A 20,099-nucleotide genomic window follows, 5' to 3' on the forward strand; every position below is an offset into this window, starting at 1 on the left:
CGACCAAGGTTGTGATTTGCAGCATGAATGTGATTCATCCATCAGAGTTTCTTTTCTTTATTTGGCCATGTAAAATTTTAATTTATAATTTCTCTGCAATCTCCCAGTGCTCGAGCACACCCTTCCAGGGACCAATGGCACATCAGCATCACCTGCTGAAACCCGCCAACTGAAAAAAAAAAACGCACAATGTAAAAGTTAAAAGTTGTATTTTATTCGGGGACCTTACTGAGGACTACAGCCCGGGAGACGGACTGTCAGGATGGCTCTGAGGAGCTATTCCAAAGAGGTAAGGGAGGAGCCAGGATATATAGGAGCTTTTGCTGAAAAAAAAAATGTAGTTGAACATCAAAAGGTTACTGCTAGCGGACTTCCCTGGGGGTCCAGTGGGTAAGACTCCACACTCCCAATGCAGGGGGCCCCAGTTCGATCCCTGGTCGGGGAACTAGATCCCGCATGCATGCCACAACTGAGGATCCCCCATGCCGCGATGAAGGTCCCACGTGCCACAACTAAGACCTGGAGCAGCCAAAATAAATACATAAATAAGTAATATAATTAATTAATTAATTTTAAAAAGATTACTGCTAATCACAAAAAAGAGACATCTCAAGTTAATGATTTTAGTGCTTGTCTGTGTATGGGAAAATGCAAGTCTGGGCTCCTTGGAATTATTCCTTAGATATGCATCTTAACTATCTAGGGCCGGTATCCTGTTTTTCTCCATCCTGAGTCCCCTCAGGGTGCACCATGGGGTGGCTGCGTGGCTGATGGCTTGATGGTGGCAATATTTGTTGTTTACTGAAATGGCAGGCGACATTTTTTTTGTCAGCAAACCATTGGTATTTTCTACTCACCACCCTTTTTAAATTTTTTTTAATTTGGTAGGAGGGAGCATATTGGGTTTTCAAAGCACTCTTGGGTGAGCTTGCACTAGTCCAGTTAGATTTATAGCACCTTCTCTAGCTCCTCTTCCCCGTCCCCCCATAAGCATGAGTGACCAGCTGGGCTATTAGCAAATTGGTTGAAATATGGTGGCTTTGGTGGAAACTTCAGGAGAGTGAAGTCTCTGCTTTCCAGAAAAATAATTGTCACTCAAAGTGAAATTTTTCTTTGAAATAATTTTTTTAAAAAAGAAAAGAAACAACTCTCAGCCTTAGTGCCATCTCCTGAGAAACCTCCGCGCCATGAGAGCGAAGTGGAGGAAGAAGCAAAGGCGCAGGCTGAAGCACAAAAGAAGAAAGATGAGGCAGAGGTCCAAGTAAAATCATACACCCATGGAGGCCACGGGAGCAGAAACAAGGGAAGCCAGAGGCCAGGGATGCTGGTAGAAATTGTTGGGCTGCATACCTACTGTCTAGAACTTGTCTCAGTGGACCTGGAACATGTATGGCCATTCTGATTGCCTCGACAACCTTTGAGAGACCCACCTTGCTCATATCAAAACGGCCCCTTTTGGTCCTTTGCCCTGGACCTGTGTCATTCTGTACTAGTTCTGTTCTCAGTTGCGGCTGAATGTAATGTGTACAGTAAATCATCTCTTTTGCTGTCTTAGCTGAAGAAAAAAAAAGAAAAGAAGCATACACTTGGCCCTTGAACAACACGAGTTAGAACTGCAGGGTCTACATATACTCAGATTTTTTTTTAATAGTAAATACTGCATTACTACATGAATCCACAGATACGGGTCCAGAGGGTCAACTGTAGAGTTGTAGCTGATTTTCTACTGCACAGAGGGTCGGCGCCCTTAAGCCCCACATTATTGGAGGACCAACTGTATAATTCTAATTAGAATATACATAAGGTCAGAATTCTACTCATAAGAGGGCCTGGCTCAAGGAAAAGATGAGCTCATAGGGAGCCTCAGCCCCCAGAGGACCTGCTGGAATACCAGACAGCAGAGTGTAAGGGACCTTTACAGCAGTAAATCTTCACTTGGCTTCAGAGGCATTTGTCTGTTGATAATTTTTTAGTTCAGCTTGTTTGGAAACATTAGAAGGCTCTGCACTGTCCTATCCAGTAGCCATTAGCCACATGTAACTTTACATTTAAATTAATTAGAATTAAATGAAATTTAAAATTCAGTTCCTCAGTCATACAACCACGTTTCAAGTGCTTGATAGCCACGTATGGCTCGTATGGCTCGTATGGCTCGTATCACATTGGACAGCACAGATGTGGAACATTTCCATCACCACAGAAAGTTCGACTGGACATTGCTGTGTTAGAAGGTTGTTACTGGGAAGCCCTAGTCTATAAGCATCAATCCTTCCATTTTCTTGTGGAATCTCAAAATTTCTCCCTTTTATTTTACTTATTTATTTATTTATTTAGTTTAGTTTAAAGAAGGACTAGACACGTCCACTTCAGGTAGTATGACAGAACTAGATATTCTAAAAAAATCAGCTAAAAATACCTAAACATTCTGGATGCAAAATTTAAAACATCCCTTTCGTTACATTCCTGCGCTCCCAAGGAAATAAAATTTTCAGAAACAAAAAATGTGGGAGCACAAATCTATAGAATAGTAAGTGGGTATTGAAGCTGAAGTTCTAAGGGTGATGGCTTGTTTCTAGAAATCTAGAGCCTCGGGCTTTAAAATGTGATGTTTAAGGCGCAGATCTGGGCTCATGCAAGCGAGGAGTTGGAAGAGAAAACTTCCCAGAGAGCCAAGATTTCTAAAGGGGCCCACCTCAGTGAAAGGGCCAACTACTTAAAAAGTAAAATAAAAGCTGCCCAACTAAAGGAGACAAGATGTTTAGGAAACTTATCCGCCTCAAGATCTGGCTCCGGAGGGGAGAAGAAAAAAAAAGACAAAAAACCCTGAAAATTTGTAATCACAGGCCAATCTCTATGCAGATTTAGAATTCAGATTCCTACTGCCTACATGATCCGAGAATTCAAACTGAAAAATCTATTTCAGCCAGTCTTGTATTCTTCACTGTTTATGCCAAATTGATTCCAGAAGAAATGAAACATCTAAATAGATCTATAACTCTTTAAGATACAGAAATTGCAGTTTTAAATCCGCCCCACTCCCCCCTCGCAAAGCACGCTAGGTCCAACTGGATTTACAGATTAGTCTACTAAACATTCAAGGAACAATTAATTCCAAGCTTTAACTCATCAATGAATAGAAAAAAGGGACCACTCCCCAATTATTTTAGAAAGCTGATATAACCTTGGTAACACAGCCAGAAAAGGATAATACAAGAAAGGATAATTATGGGCCAATCTTACATACGGATATAGATGTAAAATCATAAAGAAAATGTTAGCAATCTGAATCCTGCAATTTAAACAAAGGTAATAATACATCACGATCAAGATAAGTTTACCCTTGGGCTTCCCTGGTGGCGCAGTGGTTGAGAATCTGCCTGCCAATGCAGGGGACACAGGTTCGAGCCCTGGTCTGGGAAGATCCCACATGCCGCGGAGCAGCTAGGCCCGTGAGCCACAACTACTGAGCTCTGCGCGTCTGGAGCCTGTGCTCCGCAACAACAGAGGCCACGATAGTGAGAGGCCCGCGCACCGCGATGAAGAGTGGCCCCCGCTTGCCGCAACTAGAGAAAGCCCTTGCATAGAAACGAAGACCCAACACAGCCAAAAATAAATAAATAATAAAAATAAAGGAATTCCTTAAAAAAAAAAAAAAAAGATAAGTTTACCCCAGAAATATAAGACCAGCTTAACATTAGAAAATCTAATGTTATTCACTGCATTACCATTTAAAAGGGGAAAAAAACCCATCATTTCAGTAGATGCAGAAATTTTAGAATATATTTCAAACCCATTCAAGATAAGTAAAACTCTTAATCAACTAGAAACAACAGGAAACTTAACAGCTTGTTAAAAAATATGTACCAAACCCAAAACGTACAACAGATACCACACATAATGGTGAGATGTTTGAAGCATTCCCTTTGAAATCATGATTTAGACAAAGTTGCCACTTTCAATATCTTACTGGTGATCCTAGGCAGCAGAGAAAGACAAGTTTTTGTTTTGTCTTGCAAATTATATGATTGTCTTTATAGACACCCAACAAAATCTATAGTCTTATAGAATAAATAATTCAGCAGTTTGCTTATATTAAATCAATATGAGGGACTTCCCTGGTGGTCCAGTGGTCAAGACTCCACGCTCCCAATGCAGCGGGCCCAGGTTCAATCCCTGGTTGGGGAACTAGATCCCACATGCATGCCGCAACTAAGAGTTCGCAAGCCACAACTAAAAAAAAAGATCCCGCGTGCTGCAACTAAGACCCGGTGCACGTAATGAGAAGCCTGTGCACCGCAACGAAGAGTAGCCACCGCTCACCGCAACTAGAGAAAGCCCGCGCGCAGCAACGAAGACCCAACATAGCCAAAAATAAATAAATAAATTTATATAAAAAAAAAAAAGACCCGGTGCAGCTAAAATGAATGAATGAATGAATGAATAAATAAATAAATATATATTTTTTAAAAAACCTTTTACAGTAGCAACAGAAAATACAACGTACTAAGGAATAAATCTCATAAAAAATGTGACTGACTAATATGGAAAAGATTTATAAAGTTTTATTGAAATACATTTAAAGACATGAATAAATGGAGACACGCCATTTTTATTAGGAGAACGATTCAATATCATTAAAACATCTATCCTTTCCAAATTAATCTCTCAACTCAATGTAAGTCCAATAAAAATATTAACTGGCCTTTTCCTGGAATCTGACAAACTGAATAAACAATTTATATGAAAGAGTAAAGGAACAGGAAGGGTTGAAGTGATTTTCATGATTAAGAGGAGTGGGAAGAGCTGACCTATTAAGTTATCAAGGTTTACTAACAACAACAGTAAGTAAGCCACGGTGCCACTGACACGGGGATACATCAACAGACAAAGGGAGGAGGCTGGAGAAGCCACGAGCAGACCCTCACGTATGACAACGTATGACAGCAGTGACATCACAGTCAATGGGGGAAGGATGCACTAGTCAGTAAATAATGGCTATTCAAATGAAAAAAAAAAAAAAAGTATCTCTAACTTACAAACCAAGAGCAACAAAAACAAACCCAAACACAACATCCAGGTGGATTAAAGACCTAAATGTGAAATAGTTCCAGAAGAAAATACAGGCGTAGGGAAGATTTCCTAAAGAAGACACAAAAAGCACAGACTACAAAGTAATAGATAAAAGTTTTCACATTAAAAAATAAAGCTTCTGTTCTTTAAAAGATACTGTTAGATGGTGGTCATTTTTTTTAAAACTTCTAATAATTTAGAGAGACATACTTAAATATTTAGAATAAAATAATACCTGTGATTTGCTTCAAAATGATCTTCGGGTGACTAATGGGTAGGGTTATTATTAATAAAAGCTTATCTCTGAGTTGGTAATTGTTGAAACTGGGTGATAGGTATATGGGGATTCATCAAACTTCCTCCTTCCTTTTAGTGTATGATATATTTTTTTTTTATAAAAAAGGCAAAAGGAAAAAAAGAATATTATGACAATGGGATACCAGTGTTCATCCACCAGCTTATTAAACACTTAAAAAACTGATGATAAGTCTAGGGAATTTCTTGGCAGTCCAGTGGTTAGGACTCGGTGCTCTCACTGCTGGGGCCCGGGTTGAATCCCTGGTCAGGGAACTAAGATCCCACAAGCCGTGCAGCGTGGCAAAAAAATAAAATTTAAAAAATCTGATAATTCTAAATGTTAGCAAGAACATGAAGAAGTGGCAACTCTTATGCACAAATGGCAGGAACATAAATTGCACAACCAATTTGGAAGAAAATTTGGTATCTTCTACCAAGACTGAAGGTGCGCACTCTTCACTACCCAGCTGTTCCCCATCTAGGTTAAATCCTAGAAAATCTTGCTCTTGGAAACATACACAAGAATAAAAATGCTCACAGGCTCATTATTTTCAACAGCAAAAAACCTGGAAACAACCAAATGTCCACTTGTAAAAACATGTGCGACTGAATAGTGGTATATTTACATAACGGAATGAAAGTGAATTTACTGCAGCTCCACGAATCAACATGGACACATCTTACAAACATGGAAAAAAAAAAAAAAAAAAAGGAATTTGCAGAATATAACACCATTTATGTAAAGTGTAAAACCATGTAAAAGTTAATATATTGTCAGGGATGCATACATATGTAATAAATTTCTAGAGAAAAGCTAAGAATGATAAATTCAAAATTCAGAATAGTGGTTACTTCTGGTGGGAGTAGGGAATAGAATGTAAGGGCACAAAGGGAGCAACGTGGGGATTGTGAGGTTTGGCTTCTAAGCTGGGTGTTGAGTATGTGAGTGTACACTGTATTATCCTTTAGTCCTTTTGTATGTAATAAGATAATCTGTAATTAAAAATAAAATTTTTTCACAATATATACAAATAGCGAATCATGTACAGTTAAAACTAATATGTTATATGTCAATTATATCTCAATTTAATATATATATATATATACATTTTTTTCAGTAAAAGGAGGAGATGTGGTAGGGGGAAGTGGGAGAAGAGACACAGAAGTACACATCAGGGGAATCATAAATTCATTTCAGTTCAACAACCAAGTTTTACTGAGAACAGATGAATGAAACTCTGCCTGTCCTACAAGGTAGACAATCATCTGCCAGAAGAAATACGCTGATTCCTCTGAGTGCAGAGGTGAAGGAACTACTGTAAAAGCAGGAGTTCTGGCCAGACGCCTGATGAGGCCCCCATATGTCAGAGCATTGGTGGGTGGGCTTTTGATCCCAGCTAAAGGGTCTGAGCTTTCCTTCTCTTCACCCCACCTGCTCCCTCCCCTCTTCTGTCTATTCAGACTCATTTCTAGGTGTGAGTCTTTAATGACAGGCATGCAGTGAAAACGAATACAGGACAGTATTTGTCCTGTAGACGTGCTGAGGGCATCTTCCACGCAGCTTTCGGAAGTGAACGACTCACTGGGAGACGCCGGCAAGAGTGTGAGTGTGAAAGACGCTATACCTGTTGTTTTCTCCTGACACCTGTTCAGGGCTTCCCCAGGCAACTGGGAAAACCACCCAGCTGAGGCGAGCAGTCCAGGCTTCCAGCTCCTTACTCAGGTGAGTCACCTCTTCGGGAGGAAGGCACCTAGACACCAGTGCCCGATTCCAGGGGAAGAAGACATAGGCACGATGTGCCAGGCTTCACGTCCAGTCACGCAGGAGGCAACACGTGGGTGATGTCTTGGTATCAGCACTTCCTTCCACCTCCACTTTCTGGCTTCCCCAGGCCTTCCTGGGGGAGTCCCCAGCTCCCTCACAGCCTTCCTGGGGGAGTCCCCAGCTTCCCCAGGCCTTCCTGGGGGAGTCCCCAGCTTCCCCGGGGCCTTCCTGGGAGCCCACGGTTATGGAGGCCACGGACAATCTGATCCCAGGGTCATATACAACGTGCTGCAAACTTACTCCTTACAACTTGGCACGTCTGCTGGAATCCAAGGTCCTAGGCCCTCTAACTCCATTTCCAGCTTTGCTCCAACTGTCTGCATCCGTGTTGATGTAAGAAGTGTCAGCTGAGGGTCTGCAGGTCTGAAAGAGACGAAAGAGAATCACATGGCTTGTCACCCTCCTCAAATCCCAGCATCTCTGTTTCCCCCACATGTCCCTGCCTTCGCTACCTTTTAATCTATTTTACTTCTAAACCCACTGTAATACAATGCCCCTCCCCAGATACGCTTATGGTAGGCAATTCTTTCCTATTACTTTGCACCTGTTTGCGTTACTAAACCAATACTAAACCAGGGTCCCTCCTGGCATTTTCCCAGCTCTTGGTGGCCATCTCCAACCTGACCTCAGTGAGAGAAACCTAATACTATTAATACTAATAATGATAATAGTGACTTATATTTATTGAGGACTTGATAATGCGCTAGGCCCGGCCTGTCACAAGTACTTTACATGTGCCAGGCCACGTTCTGAATTTACTTAGTGTATATACTTATTTAGGTATATAGTTTCATTCTCACTTAACCAATGAGAAAACCCAGGCACAGAGCACTTAAGTAACTTGCCCAAGTGACACAGTTTTTCTCCAGAGCCTGCATTCTGAACTACAGGCAGACCTCAGAAATATTGCAGGTTCAGTTCGAGACCACCACGATAAAGCAAATATTGCAATAAAGTGAGTCACACAAATTTTTTGGCTTCCCAGTGCATATAAAAGTTATGTTTACACTTTTCTGTAGTCTATTAAGTGTGTAATAGCATTATGTTTTTAAAAACAATGTACGTGCCTTCACAGAGAACTATATTCAATAACCTATGATAAACCATAATGGAAAGAATATTTTAAAAAAAGAATGTGTGTATATATCTGTATCTATATCTATATCTGAATCACTTTGCTGGGCAACAGAAACTAACGCAACCTTGTAAATCAACTAGACTTCAATAAAAAATTGATAAAAAACACAACGTACATGCCTTAATTTAAAAATATGTTATTATTAAAAAAAATGCTAATCATCATCTGACAACGCAGGGTTGCCACAAACCTACTTGTAAAAACAAAGCGCAGCATCTGCTAAGTGCTCTAAACTGAAGCCTGTACTAGGCCACATTGGGTGTCTCCTAAAAGCCCAAGTAGAGCAGGCGCTGTGGCTGAAGCCCCTTCCCCTTCTCCCTTCCCCATAACTTACACCGAGTGACAGCCTCCTTGACTTGGCGAAAGCCGCCGTCGGGACCCCAGCCGTCCACGAAGTACATGAATCGGAGCTCGGCGGGGTAGGCGGCTCTGGGGAGGCCTGACATCAGGGGGATGGTGCGGCCCTCCGCCCCGGGGGCCTCGCTCAGCGCCTGCAGCATCTGGTACCTGCACCACGGGTCCCGGAGGAAGCCCTGCGTGATGAGCAGCACGCGACAGTGGCTGCTGCTCAGCGCCTGGCACAGCTCGGACACTATGGCGCCGCCGGGCGTTGCGTCGCGAAGCTGCAAGAAGCAGCGCAGGCCGGCAGCGCTGCCCTCCAGGTAGGAGACCAGCTCCTGGGCGGCCACCAGGTCCTCCTCGCTGTGGCACACGCACACATCATAGTCTTTGCTCCAGCGGCCGCCGCCGCCGTGGGTGCCCAAGTGTGTCGGCGGCGGGGTGGGAGACACCGCTGCGCTGGGGCCCAGGGGTGGGGGCCTGTCCGAGGAGCTCGGCTGTGAAACGTCACTGCGGGTGCTTTCTGGGGAGACGGGCGTCTTTGTGGGCTTTCTCGACAGGGCCTGCCTGAACCAGTCTGCGGGGAAGAAGCACTGCTCAGGCCTGGAGTTTTCAGCAGGGGTCTCCTGGCGACCCCCCCAGAGAGGAGCCACCTCGGGGAGGAGGCCAGCCCATCTCCCCTGTCCACCTTCTTCGCACAACTGCTGCTCTGCTACTGTGTACATCCCTCAGGACTTGCCCAAAAGTTTCCCTCGTCTTTAAAGGTTTCGGGAATACATAAAAACTCTGGCAGTTTTATAAGTCGGCAGGGATGTAATGCCAGCCTGTCCTACCGTACTGCATATTCTGAAGTTGCTAAGAGAATAGATCTTAAAAGTTCTCATCCCAAGAAGAAAATAAATCTGTAACTATGTATGGTGATGGATGTTAACTAGACTTATTGTGATGATTACTTCACAATGTATACGAATGTTGCATCATTATGCTGTACACCTGAAACTAACAGAATGTTGTGTGTCAATTATACCTCAATAATTTTTTGTAAAGCTTTTGGTATAACAACAATATGAGGGGGAAAAAAAGAAAGAAAGAAAGGAAGGGAGGGAGGGAGGGAGGAAGGAAGGAAGAAACAAAAGAACTCTGGCTGTTTCACCAGCCTGATTGGGAAAGATGGCTTTGTCTGCTCCACGCCCTTCGATTGCTGGTACCCCCCTAGGCTATCCTAACCAGAACTTCCCACAAGCTGACTAGTCAACCATCTGTGAGTCAGTAAGTAGAGCTATGTTAAGCTGGTAAAGATCAATTAGCCCCCAAACCCACTTTCAGCATTGAGGGGAGGTGGATTTAGATTAAGGGGCTACCCATTATGGGAGGGAGAGAGGCAGGGATTGGCATCTGTTTGGCCCTGAGAAATCCTAGCTTGTTGCTAAATGGGTAAAACGGAAATGTGGGAGAGGACCACTCACTGCCCAGAGTACCTGAAGACCTTAGAGCTGAGTGATCTGGGACCACACTTTGTAGTGGGGCGCACAGATTTGATTGTGGACCTGCTACTTGCTTTCTATACGACCATAAGCAAGTCAGTCTATGTCTCCACTTCCTCATCTGTAAAATGGGTTCGTTTTAGTTGTTGTTGAAGATCAGCAGAGATAATGCAGTGTCTGGCATATTGTGAGTACTCCAAATGGTTTCAACTCAGCTTCCCCAGCTTTTGACCTGGACAGAAAGTATGGTGTCCTGGAGGTTGATTTGTTTTTTTCTCTCTGCTTGGCTCCTACCTCTGAATGGTTCAGGGCGATTTAGATAACAAGAGACACCCTGTTAAGCACTCAGCACAGTGGTTTCCAGGCTGGGAAGACTAGCTGAGCACACCTGGGAAACCTGTGAGCCAAAAGGACTGAAGGCTCCCTGATGCACGCCCCTTCACTCCCCACAGAGCCTCTGGGCACTGAGGTCAAGGCAGGACCCCCCCCCACGCCCACCCCGTCAGCCTCCCTGCATCTCTCCAGGGCCTGTGCTTGGGGGCCAGGCAGCCTCCTGGAATTAGGAGTCTGTGTCCACTCACCAGCCATCTTGCCCAGAGGCTTCTTGGACCTGGAACGAGGAGCTGGCAAGGAGGGTGACGATGCCATAGTGGTGGGCTCCAAACTAACCCCATGAGATCAGGCATTGGTAAAGTGGGAGAAGGGAGGGGACCCAGTCTTGACCTCATCCAACAGCCATCCTACAAGAGACAGAGAGACAGGATCACAAAAGCTGTACTTAACCTTACTCCCAGTCCCAGTGGGTGGGCTCTGGCATTTCTTTCTCTCCTGGTGCCTGACAGAGGCTCAGTCTCTAGATCGGCCCCTCATCCCTTAGGGGATTAGGGACAGACACTACTGGGATCCAGGCTGGTTGCCAGCTGAACCCCGACTGTGTAGCCATCAGACTTACAGAGTATGAGCTCAGCATGACCAGCAGAGTGACGGTTCTCCGCGCCACCTGGCCAGGGTTGCATTCGGGATCTGGGGAAGGGCGGCTGGCAGGCAGCTTGTTGTAAGAACTTCCTGTGTAAATGCTGAAATCAGAGAAGAAGGTCTGTTACTATTTGGACAAATAATTATGTATCAAGGTAGACGGATGTTGAGCAGTAGAGAGAGAGCACATGTAAGAAACCTTGGGGGACTTTTCCTCCAGGTCTGCCTTCCCCTGAATAACTCCCTCTCTCCATCCACCCACCCATCCTCCCTCCACTCCCTCCCTCCCTCCCTCCCCTCCCTCCCTCCCTCCCCTCCCTCCCTCCCTTAGCTGTACATAGTGGTAAAGGCTGCAGACTCTGCAGGCAGAGGTCCTAGATCTCATCTCTTATGAACTGTGGCCTCTGGTAAACTACTTTACTCTTGCTAAACTTTAGCTTTTTTTAAAATTTATTTTATTTATTTATTTTTGGCTGCATTGGGTCTTCGTTGCTTGCTGCACGCAGGCTTTCTCTAGTTGTGGTGAGCGGGGGCTACTCTTTGTTGCGGTGCACAGGCTTCTCATCGCGGTGGCTTCTCTTGTTGCCGAGCACGGGCTCTAGGGCGCGTGGGCTTCAGTAGTTGTGGCGCGTGGGCTTCAGTAGTTTTAGCACGCGGGCTCAGTAGTTGTGGCTCGCGGGCTCTAGAGCGCAGGCTCAGTAGTTGTGGCGCACGGGCTTAGTTGCTCGGCAGCATGTGGGATCTTCCCGGACCAGGGCTCGAACCCGTGTCCCCTGCATTGGCAGGCGGATTCTTAACCACTGCGCCACCAGGGAAGCCCTAAACTTTAGCTCTTCCATCTGTGAAATGGAAATAATACTTCAGCATTACTGCGAAGATTACATGAGATGACTTATGTAAAATGCATGGCATAGAATGCTCAGAAAATAGTGTGGGTTAGTATGTATTTAAAATAATCTAGATATTGGAGGGATCTATTCAGTGTTATTCCAAATTCCGGAAGGTTTTTTGTTTGCTTTTCTTTTGGGGGGGGGGTAGGGAAGGGATTGTCAAACGGCATCTAAATTTATATGGAAATGCAAAGGCCCATTAAACGGGCAACTCGCCATGGCCATGTTCTCTTCCCACCACAATGACCTGATGTCCCTGATGGTGGAGGCTCTTTCTGCCTAGGTTTCTGGGAGGACACTGTGTGGGGCAGAGCTCACCCTGATCCAAGATGGAGCCACTGTGTTCTAGTGGCTTCTGAAGATGAAGGGCTGGTGGAGAACTTGGTTCTAGAGCAAGGACTGCTTTCTCACTATTTGATGGATCTGCAGAGGTCAAAACAACCCCCCCCCCAACCCGGGAACTCACAGAGAAACGGCTCGTCTGAGTAGACGCGCTGAGATAAGAGTTTTCAAAATTTAAAGAATGTCCTTCAGGGCTTCCCTGGTGGTGCAGTGGTTAAGAATCCGCCTGCCAATGCAGGGGACACGGGTTCGAGCCCTGGTCTGGGAAGATCCCACATGCCTCCCAGCAACTAAGCCCGTGCGCCACAACTACTGAGCACGCGTGCCACAACTACTGAAGCCTGCACGCCTAGACCCCGTGCTCCGCAATAAGAGAAGCCCCGCTTGCTGCAACTAGAGAAAGCCCGTGCACAGCAACGAAGATCCAACAGAGCCAAAAATAATACATAAAATAAAATAAATAAATTAAAAAAAAAAAAGAATGTCCTTCAATGTTGGACAAAAATGCTTCATTCTGCTAAATGCTGAACACCCTTATGCTAAGCTGATGAAGAGAAGACAAGAGATACTGATGATTCATGAAAATATACCAAAGTTCAAAAAAAGGAGAACTTCCACTGCAGCAGTCGTGGGTGCAGGGGTGCGGGAGGAGGAGGAGGAGTTGCGACGGGCTCAGAACCAGAAGTACATTTGAAAGAGCAAAGCAGAGAGCTGCTACGCGAGCCAAAAAGACATGAAAAGGGGAACATTAACAAGGACATGGGTTTCTTTTCCTACCTAATATTCTTTGGATTTCAGCCCCTAAGTGGTGCGATTGAGGCAATGCCTGGTAACCACTGTTAGGTTTTGAAATCCTTTTCCTGGTCAGGAGTCTCTGTTTCTTGACATCTTCATTTCAACCATTCAAGGTGTCCTTCCCCTCCCCACCCCGCCCCCCAGCAGTAGACACAATGTTACTTGCTTTTTATATTATTTAAATCTTTTTTTCAATTGTGTTTTAATTTGAAAATTCATTATTTGGCCTTGATACACTTACCAACTGGAGAATCATTTGATATTTTTAATGACAGCCTAAAGGTTCAAAATTAACATAACACTTAACAGATGTAGATAGATCTAAGTTTCAGTTTCTCATTTTATCAAATGACGTGTCCTTTTGGCGATACATGCTGATTTTGGGTAGCTGCCTTTTTTCATTGCTTGTTTAAGAAATCCAATTGCCCAACAGCCACTGGAAGTAGATTGGTATAAGCCCTAGTGATTGATATTATGGAAAAGTTCAAACACAGGAAATAGCATCTTTGACAAAGGATAATTGAGCAAGAATGCAGATCAGTTCCATTAACTGTATACACTGTCTACTTCCTAGAGTCTAAAACCATACTGCATTTTCCTTGTTACTTTTTCAGTTCTGTACAGCTGAGGCTGTGGAGCAATCACATTCAAATACGCTTTAATCTTTACAAGATTTAGTAACAGTCTATATCAAGATATGGTCGAGATATGGGAGACATAGTTGTCAGGCAGGTAAGAAGATAATGAACCCAAATCTCCAACTGGAAGGTCTCATCCCTCACTCTGTTTATTCTCTGATTTGTTATGTAGTCACCTTTCCCTGTGCTTTTAAAACATTCATCAAGTAGAATGATATAGACCTAAATACCTACTTTGTAGATAATTACAAAGACTTGATAGAAAATTAGTAAAGAGCTTCTTTACAAGAAAAAAAAAAAGCAGTAGCCTGTTACCATCAATGTTTTTAGAATGCTTTTTCAATATTACACGAAGGAACTTAATATGTGGGGTAAATAAAGTTTCACTGTATAAAATCCAAAGTGTATTAAGTATTATTCAATATCTAACTGGTCTCCAGTATCTATTATATAGGGAATGTTCTGAAACCTATGAAGGCATATGATTATGTATCTTATATAACTCATATCACATTTCTGTTAAGCTGGAATCACTGTCAGTGGTCCCCAAAGACATCCACACCCTAATCCTCAGAACCAGTGAAAATAAGCTACCTTACTTGGCAGAAGCTGACTTTGCAGATGTGATTAAGGGTCTGGAGATGGGAAGATTAGCCTGGATTATCCAGGCGGGCCAAATGTAATCCCAAAGGTCTTAGAAAAGGAAGACAGGAGGGTCAGAGTGAGAGAAGAGATGTGACAACAGAAGCAGGGGTGGGTGTAGCGTGGGGCTGTGCGCAAGGAAGGCGGCAGCCTCTAGAAGCCGGAAAAGGCAAGGACCTGGATTCCTCCCTAGAGCCTCCAGGAGGGATGCAGCCCCACTGATCCACTTAAGACTGTGACTGCTACAACTATAAGATAATCAGTGTGTGTGGTATGAATCGACTACGTTTGTGGTACTTTATTACAGAAGCAATAGGAAACTACTACACTATGTTTGATTGTATGTGAGGCTAATGAATGGGGAAACCATCGAATCTGAGTGCTAAAAACTGGTCTGCTTGGGACTTCCCTGGCTGTCCAGCAGTTGAGGCTCTGTGCTTCCACTGCAGGGCGGGGGGCGGATTCGATCCCTGGTCGGGGAACTAAGATCCCTGCATGTCGTGTGGTGCAGCCAGAAAGTAAACAAACAAACAAACAAAAAACTGGTCTGCTTAAAGATTTAAATTGTTTGAGGGAGTTTTTCACTTCTTTGATGGATAAATTATTATCTACTCTTCATGTGATTTTTGACTTTAAAAACACTGGTTTCAAAGGCTCCAACACTGGCTTCTCAAACATTTGCTGAAACACTTGTCAGGGCAGGAGGCGTTAGAACTTGCAGGACAATGTCCCTTAAAGTGCTAAAATTAATTGTTAATAGCTAGAGAGGCACAATACACTGTTTCTGAGGAGTTACAGACTGTGGTGGACAGACCCTAAGGTGGCCCCATGTTCATACCTGTGAGTGTGGGCAGGACCCATGACTTCTTACCAATAGAATATGGCAAAGGTTGTAGTATGTCACTCACATGATTGTGTTATTCTGTAGGGTGTGTGTGTTTGCATATGTATATAAATGTATATACACATCATATATATAGTAACATAACCGTGTGTGTGTATATGTGTATATACATACATATGGTATGTATATTTGCTATATAAGATGTGTATATATAAATATAACATATAAATGAATATTATGTACATATGTACGTATGGGCATGGGTGTAGGTGTGGGTGTAAAAATTCATCTTAGCAGACTGGAGAGAGACTCCCTTGCTGACTTGGAAGAATTTCCCATGTCATGAGAGGGCAAAGTGTCAAGGAACTTCAGGCAGCCTCAAGAAGCCAAGAGTGGTGTCCAGCTGATGGCCAGCAAGAAAGCAGACCTCAGTCCTACAACTTCAAGGAAGTGAATTCTGCCAACAAACAACAGCGTGAGGGGGCTTAGTAGTGGGTCTTTTCCCATTTGCATCTCTGATGGCACTGCAGCCCTAGCTAACACCTGGACTGCGGCCGGGTGAGACTCCAACGGAAGACTCAGCCAAGCCTTTCACGGGCCCTTGACCCACAGAAACTATGAGATAACAAATAGGTGTTGGTTTAAGTTGCTAAATTTGTAGTAATTTGTCATGCAGCACAGAAAATGAATACAGGGACCAACCAAAATGATGGGTTAAAATGCCAGTTCCTGGGCCCCATCCCAAATCTACTGAATCAAATCTCTGGGTGTAAGACTTGGGAATGTGATTTTTAAACAAGTACCCCAGGAATTCCCTGGCGGTCCAGTGGTTAGGACTCAGCTGTCTCACTGCCGGGGCCCTGGGTTTGATCCCTGGTTGGGGAACTAAGATCCTACAAGCCGCGCAGTGCGTCACAAAAAACAAAAACCAAAAAAACCCCAAAAAGCACAAAAGCCAAAAAACAAAAAACAAGTACCCCAGGATTCTGATGTAACTAAGGACTGGTCTAGTGGGCTGCAGCCGTAGCTCCTAAACTAAGCTGTATACAATTATCACCTAGAGAGCTTTTAAAAATATAGCTGCCCCTGGAAATTCTTATTCAATAGTTCAGAAGTGGGGCCCCCAAATCTGTATTTTTTAAGAGCTCTCCAGGTAATTCTGACACAAGGAACCACTCATCTCGATTTATATAAGCAGTGGAATAACTGAAAACTGCCTGGCAAATCTTGGGATTTGATTTTGTGAAATAAATTTCAAACTACTAATTTTGCTATAAAGTCAGATTTAAGATGGGACTCTAGCAGGCAGAAAACTGAAGTCTTATAGCCTGTATTAAATTAAATCATTTTGCTGAATTTTTGCTGCATATATAACAAGGTACATATGCTTTTAGCACTACATTTTGTAAATTTTGAAGACTTTTAAACATGTCAAAAATTTCAAATATATGTGTGAGTGTGTGTGTGTATGTGTATATAAAAGCACCCACTGCTTTATTTTTCTTAATATTTTGGCCGCGAGGCTTGCGGGATCTCAGTCCCCCGACCAGGGATCACACCCCAGCCACGGCAGTGACAGTGCTGAATCTTAACCACTAGGCCACTAGGGAACTCCCTAAATTTAATTATATATCAAAAGTATTGTTACTTGGTTGTTAAAATCTAAAACCTTAGCTGTATTTTAGTCACATAGGAATATATCTTACTGACCAAACAGGGAATGTGAAGCATTTTAATTAGTGTTGCTGTATTTTGCAAAATGTAGCAAATTGGTCTTTGGAAAACAGTTCCTTAGTTTTAAAAAACTGCCTTAGTTTTGAAACTATGTCACATGCGTACTAAAGGTCATTTTAAACTGAAATGGTGTGAACTTATTTTGTATTTGCTGTAGGTCTCAAGTAAATACGCAGGCATTGAATGTAATATAGATTGTGGCAGCAGTGAATTTAATGACGGATACAGTTTACAAATTATGCCTTTATACATTAGTTCCCTTTTGAGCTTACAAAATGACTTTTTTTATATTTTTGAAAAAGGCTTGGGGGGGCGGTTAGATTAAAAAAAAAACTAAGCTTTTTAAAGAGGAACTTTAAGAGGACTTCCACTACCAGAATAATAAAAACTTACCATAAAGCAACAGTAGGTTTAAGATCCTAGTGGGATATTTGCATGGAGACACATGCCAAGCCATATGTTTAAAATGAGTCTGGAGTTTGAAGAAGGCAGCAGGGCCAGAATTATAGATGTGGTAGTCATCAGCCTGTATGTGATAATTCAAATCATCTGGGGAAAGCGTAGCATGGAAAGAGACAAAGCATTAAGGAATACCTACAGTTAAAAGATGGAGAGGGGCAAGTTTTACAAGCAGACACATAAGGAGAGTGCAATGTTATGATAGGCAAGGAAAGAGAGTTTTGGAAATGAGATGGTGTTTACAATGGTGTTGGTGAACAATGTCAAATGCCCAGTGAGGATTAAGAAGAAGCATTTGAATTTGAAAATTAGGAGATGACCAAAACTGCCTACACAAAACCCCACTTTCATTTAGAACAGAAACTAGATTATGAGGAACAAATGAAATGCCTGCTAGAAAATGAAGACAGTAATTATACACTTTTTAAGTTTTGCCTGTGAAGTGAAGGGAGGATGTAACATCATAGTATAAACAGAAAACAAGATTTACTGGTTTTTTTGTTTGTTTGTTTTTCTTTTTCAGGAGATTTGAGTACGTTTATAACACTTTTAACTAAATAGGCTGACTACAAAATAGGTTGACTATCACACGTAATTACTTATTGAAATACCATCCCAAGTTAAAGCGCAATGATTACGTCACATGCTTAAAAATTTAACAGAAGACTGGCATTATTTTCCAAAGAATCATGTCAGAGAACATGAATTGTAGGAACTGATTCATGAATAGTTGTCTTATTAGAGCAAATGAATCAGCAATGTTTAGCTTTAAGATTCTGTTCCCTAACTTTTTATAATATCTTCATCTTTCATTAGCAAATATTTCATTAATATCTAATTCTGTTCATATTTAACCATAACCAGACAGAAAGTCTTAGTAATGTCTGGGGACCAAAGAAAGATGAAAATTTGCAATCTGTATCTTCCTAACAGAGAATAATTTCAAATAACTTAAAAGCATATTGTTCAGAAGTATTTACCGGAAGGAAATAATAGTAACTCTAGGCTATACAAGTCTATATTCTTATTGGAATACCTGCATTATTACTGCTATTTGTGCTATTTTAAAACCAGACATTTTATTATTTTCACTGGGCCTTTCTTCTTTGTTAAAATCTACCTTCAACTTGGTTTCTTAGTAAAATTTACCAGTATCAGTAGGGCAGATAAGAGATATCTATTAAGTAAATGCCAAATATAATGAAAATATATTACAAAAGATTCATATTAAACTGAATTGTTTAGGCTTCAAAAACAGAAATTAAAACATTCTACTCTAAATTAGAAAAATAGTCTTGATTTCAATGGATAGTACAACTATCCATTGTACAAAAGTTGCCAAAATCTGATGATTCTCCCATATTTCTGCTATTATCACTTTCTGTTCATGATCTTCGTTATGTATACTATGTCTCAGTGAATTACACACTACCCATTCACTTGCCTTATCTACATACCTAGGAATCATCTTTGACTGCCACTCTCCTCTACATCTCTTCAATTACTAAACCTGTCAATTATATCTATTCAATATTAAATAGTTCAGACCACCATAGACTGTCACCTGGATGACTTCAGTTTACTAACTCATTTTCCCATCTCTGATCACATCATTCTGTCGCTTAATATCAATGTTTCCTCATTGCTTTTAAAGCCCAAATTCCTTATAATGACTTACCAAGCTCTTAAATATATGGTCCCTGTTTACCTTCCCAGCCTCATATTCTTTTGATCACTCTCTTTTTCCACTCCGTACTCTCTAGCTTATATCTTCAGACATACGGAACAATCAGTGATATTTGTGCACAAGGACAAACAGAGTAATGGAAGAATAGGGTGTCCAGAAACAGACCCACATCTATACAGTCTGCTGGTTTATGACAAAGCTGACACTGCAGTGCAGTGGGGAAAGGTGGTCTCTTTACTAGATGGTGCTGGGTCAATTTAGACAGCCTTGTGGGAAAAATGAATCTTTACCCATATATCCCACCATACCAAAAAAGTAATTTCAAATGGATAGTAGATATACGTGAGGATAACAATAAAGCTTTTAGAAGAAAATATAGGAGATTATTTTCCTGACTTTGATTATTTTCCTGATTTTTAAAAATTGAGATATAATTGACATCAACATTATATTAGTTTCAGATGAACAACACAATGATTCGATTTATGTATGTATTTAGAAATGATCATCACAATAACTCTAGTTAGCTTCCACTACCATGCATAATTACAAAATTTTTTTTCTTGTCCTCAGGACTTTTAAGTACTACTGTCTTAGCAACTTTCAAATATACAATACAGTATTATTAACCATGGTCACCATGTTGTACATTACATTCCCAGGACTTATTTATTTTATAACTAGAAGTTTATACCTTTTGACCACCTTCACCCATTTCGCCCACTCCCTACCCCCCAGGATAGGCAACACTTTTTTTAAAAAAACTGAACATAAATAATAGAACCATAAGGGGAAAAATGATAAACTGGACAACATTAAAATGAAGAACTTCTGTTCTTCAAAAGACATCATTAGGACAGTGAAAGGCAATCTCCTGAGAGAGAGAGAAGATATTTTAAAAATACATTTCAAATATGTCTCATATCCAGAATATTTAAGA

At 42.0% G+C, this 20,099-nt stretch overlaps 1 protein-coding gene across 5 annotated transcripts in view; it reads right to left on the minus strand.

Annotated features, from left to right (window-relative positions):
• TIRAP (TIR domain containing adaptor protein) overlaps positions 1-20,099 on the minus strand; it is a 21,897-nt gene continuing 1,798 nt past the window's right edge. For 2 of the 5 annotated variants that reach the window (XM_061203171.1, XM_061203172.1), the window contains exons 2-5: positions 11,106-11,229; positions 10,735-10,893; positions 8,665-9,246; positions 6,083-7,555 (exon numbers count right to left, since the gene is read on the minus strand). In XM_061203171.1, coding sequence (XP_061059154.1) covers positions 7,536-7,555; positions 8,665-9,246; positions 10,735-10,801 — 669 coding nt within the window. In that variant the 5' untranslated portion in view covers positions 10,802-10,893; positions 11,106-11,229 and the 3' untranslated portion in view covers positions 6,083-7,535. Of the gene's footprint in view, positions 170-461; positions 520-6,082; positions 7,556-8,664; positions 9,247-10,734; positions 10,894-11,105; positions 11,230-11,465; positions 11,968-20,099 lie in introns of those variants that run through there. The other 3 variants (XR_009702335.1, XR_009702336.1, XM_061203170.1) reach the window with 3 other exon arrangements.

The sequence above is a fragment of the Eubalaena glacialis genome, chromosome 10, assembly GCF_028564815.1.
Source record: "Eubalaena glacialis isolate mEubGla1 chromosome 10, mEubGla1.1.hap2.+ XY, whole genome shotgun sequence".
NCBI classification, from domain to species: domain Eukaryota; kingdom Metazoa; phylum Chordata; class Mammalia; order Artiodactyla; family Balaenidae; genus Eubalaena; species Eubalaena glacialis.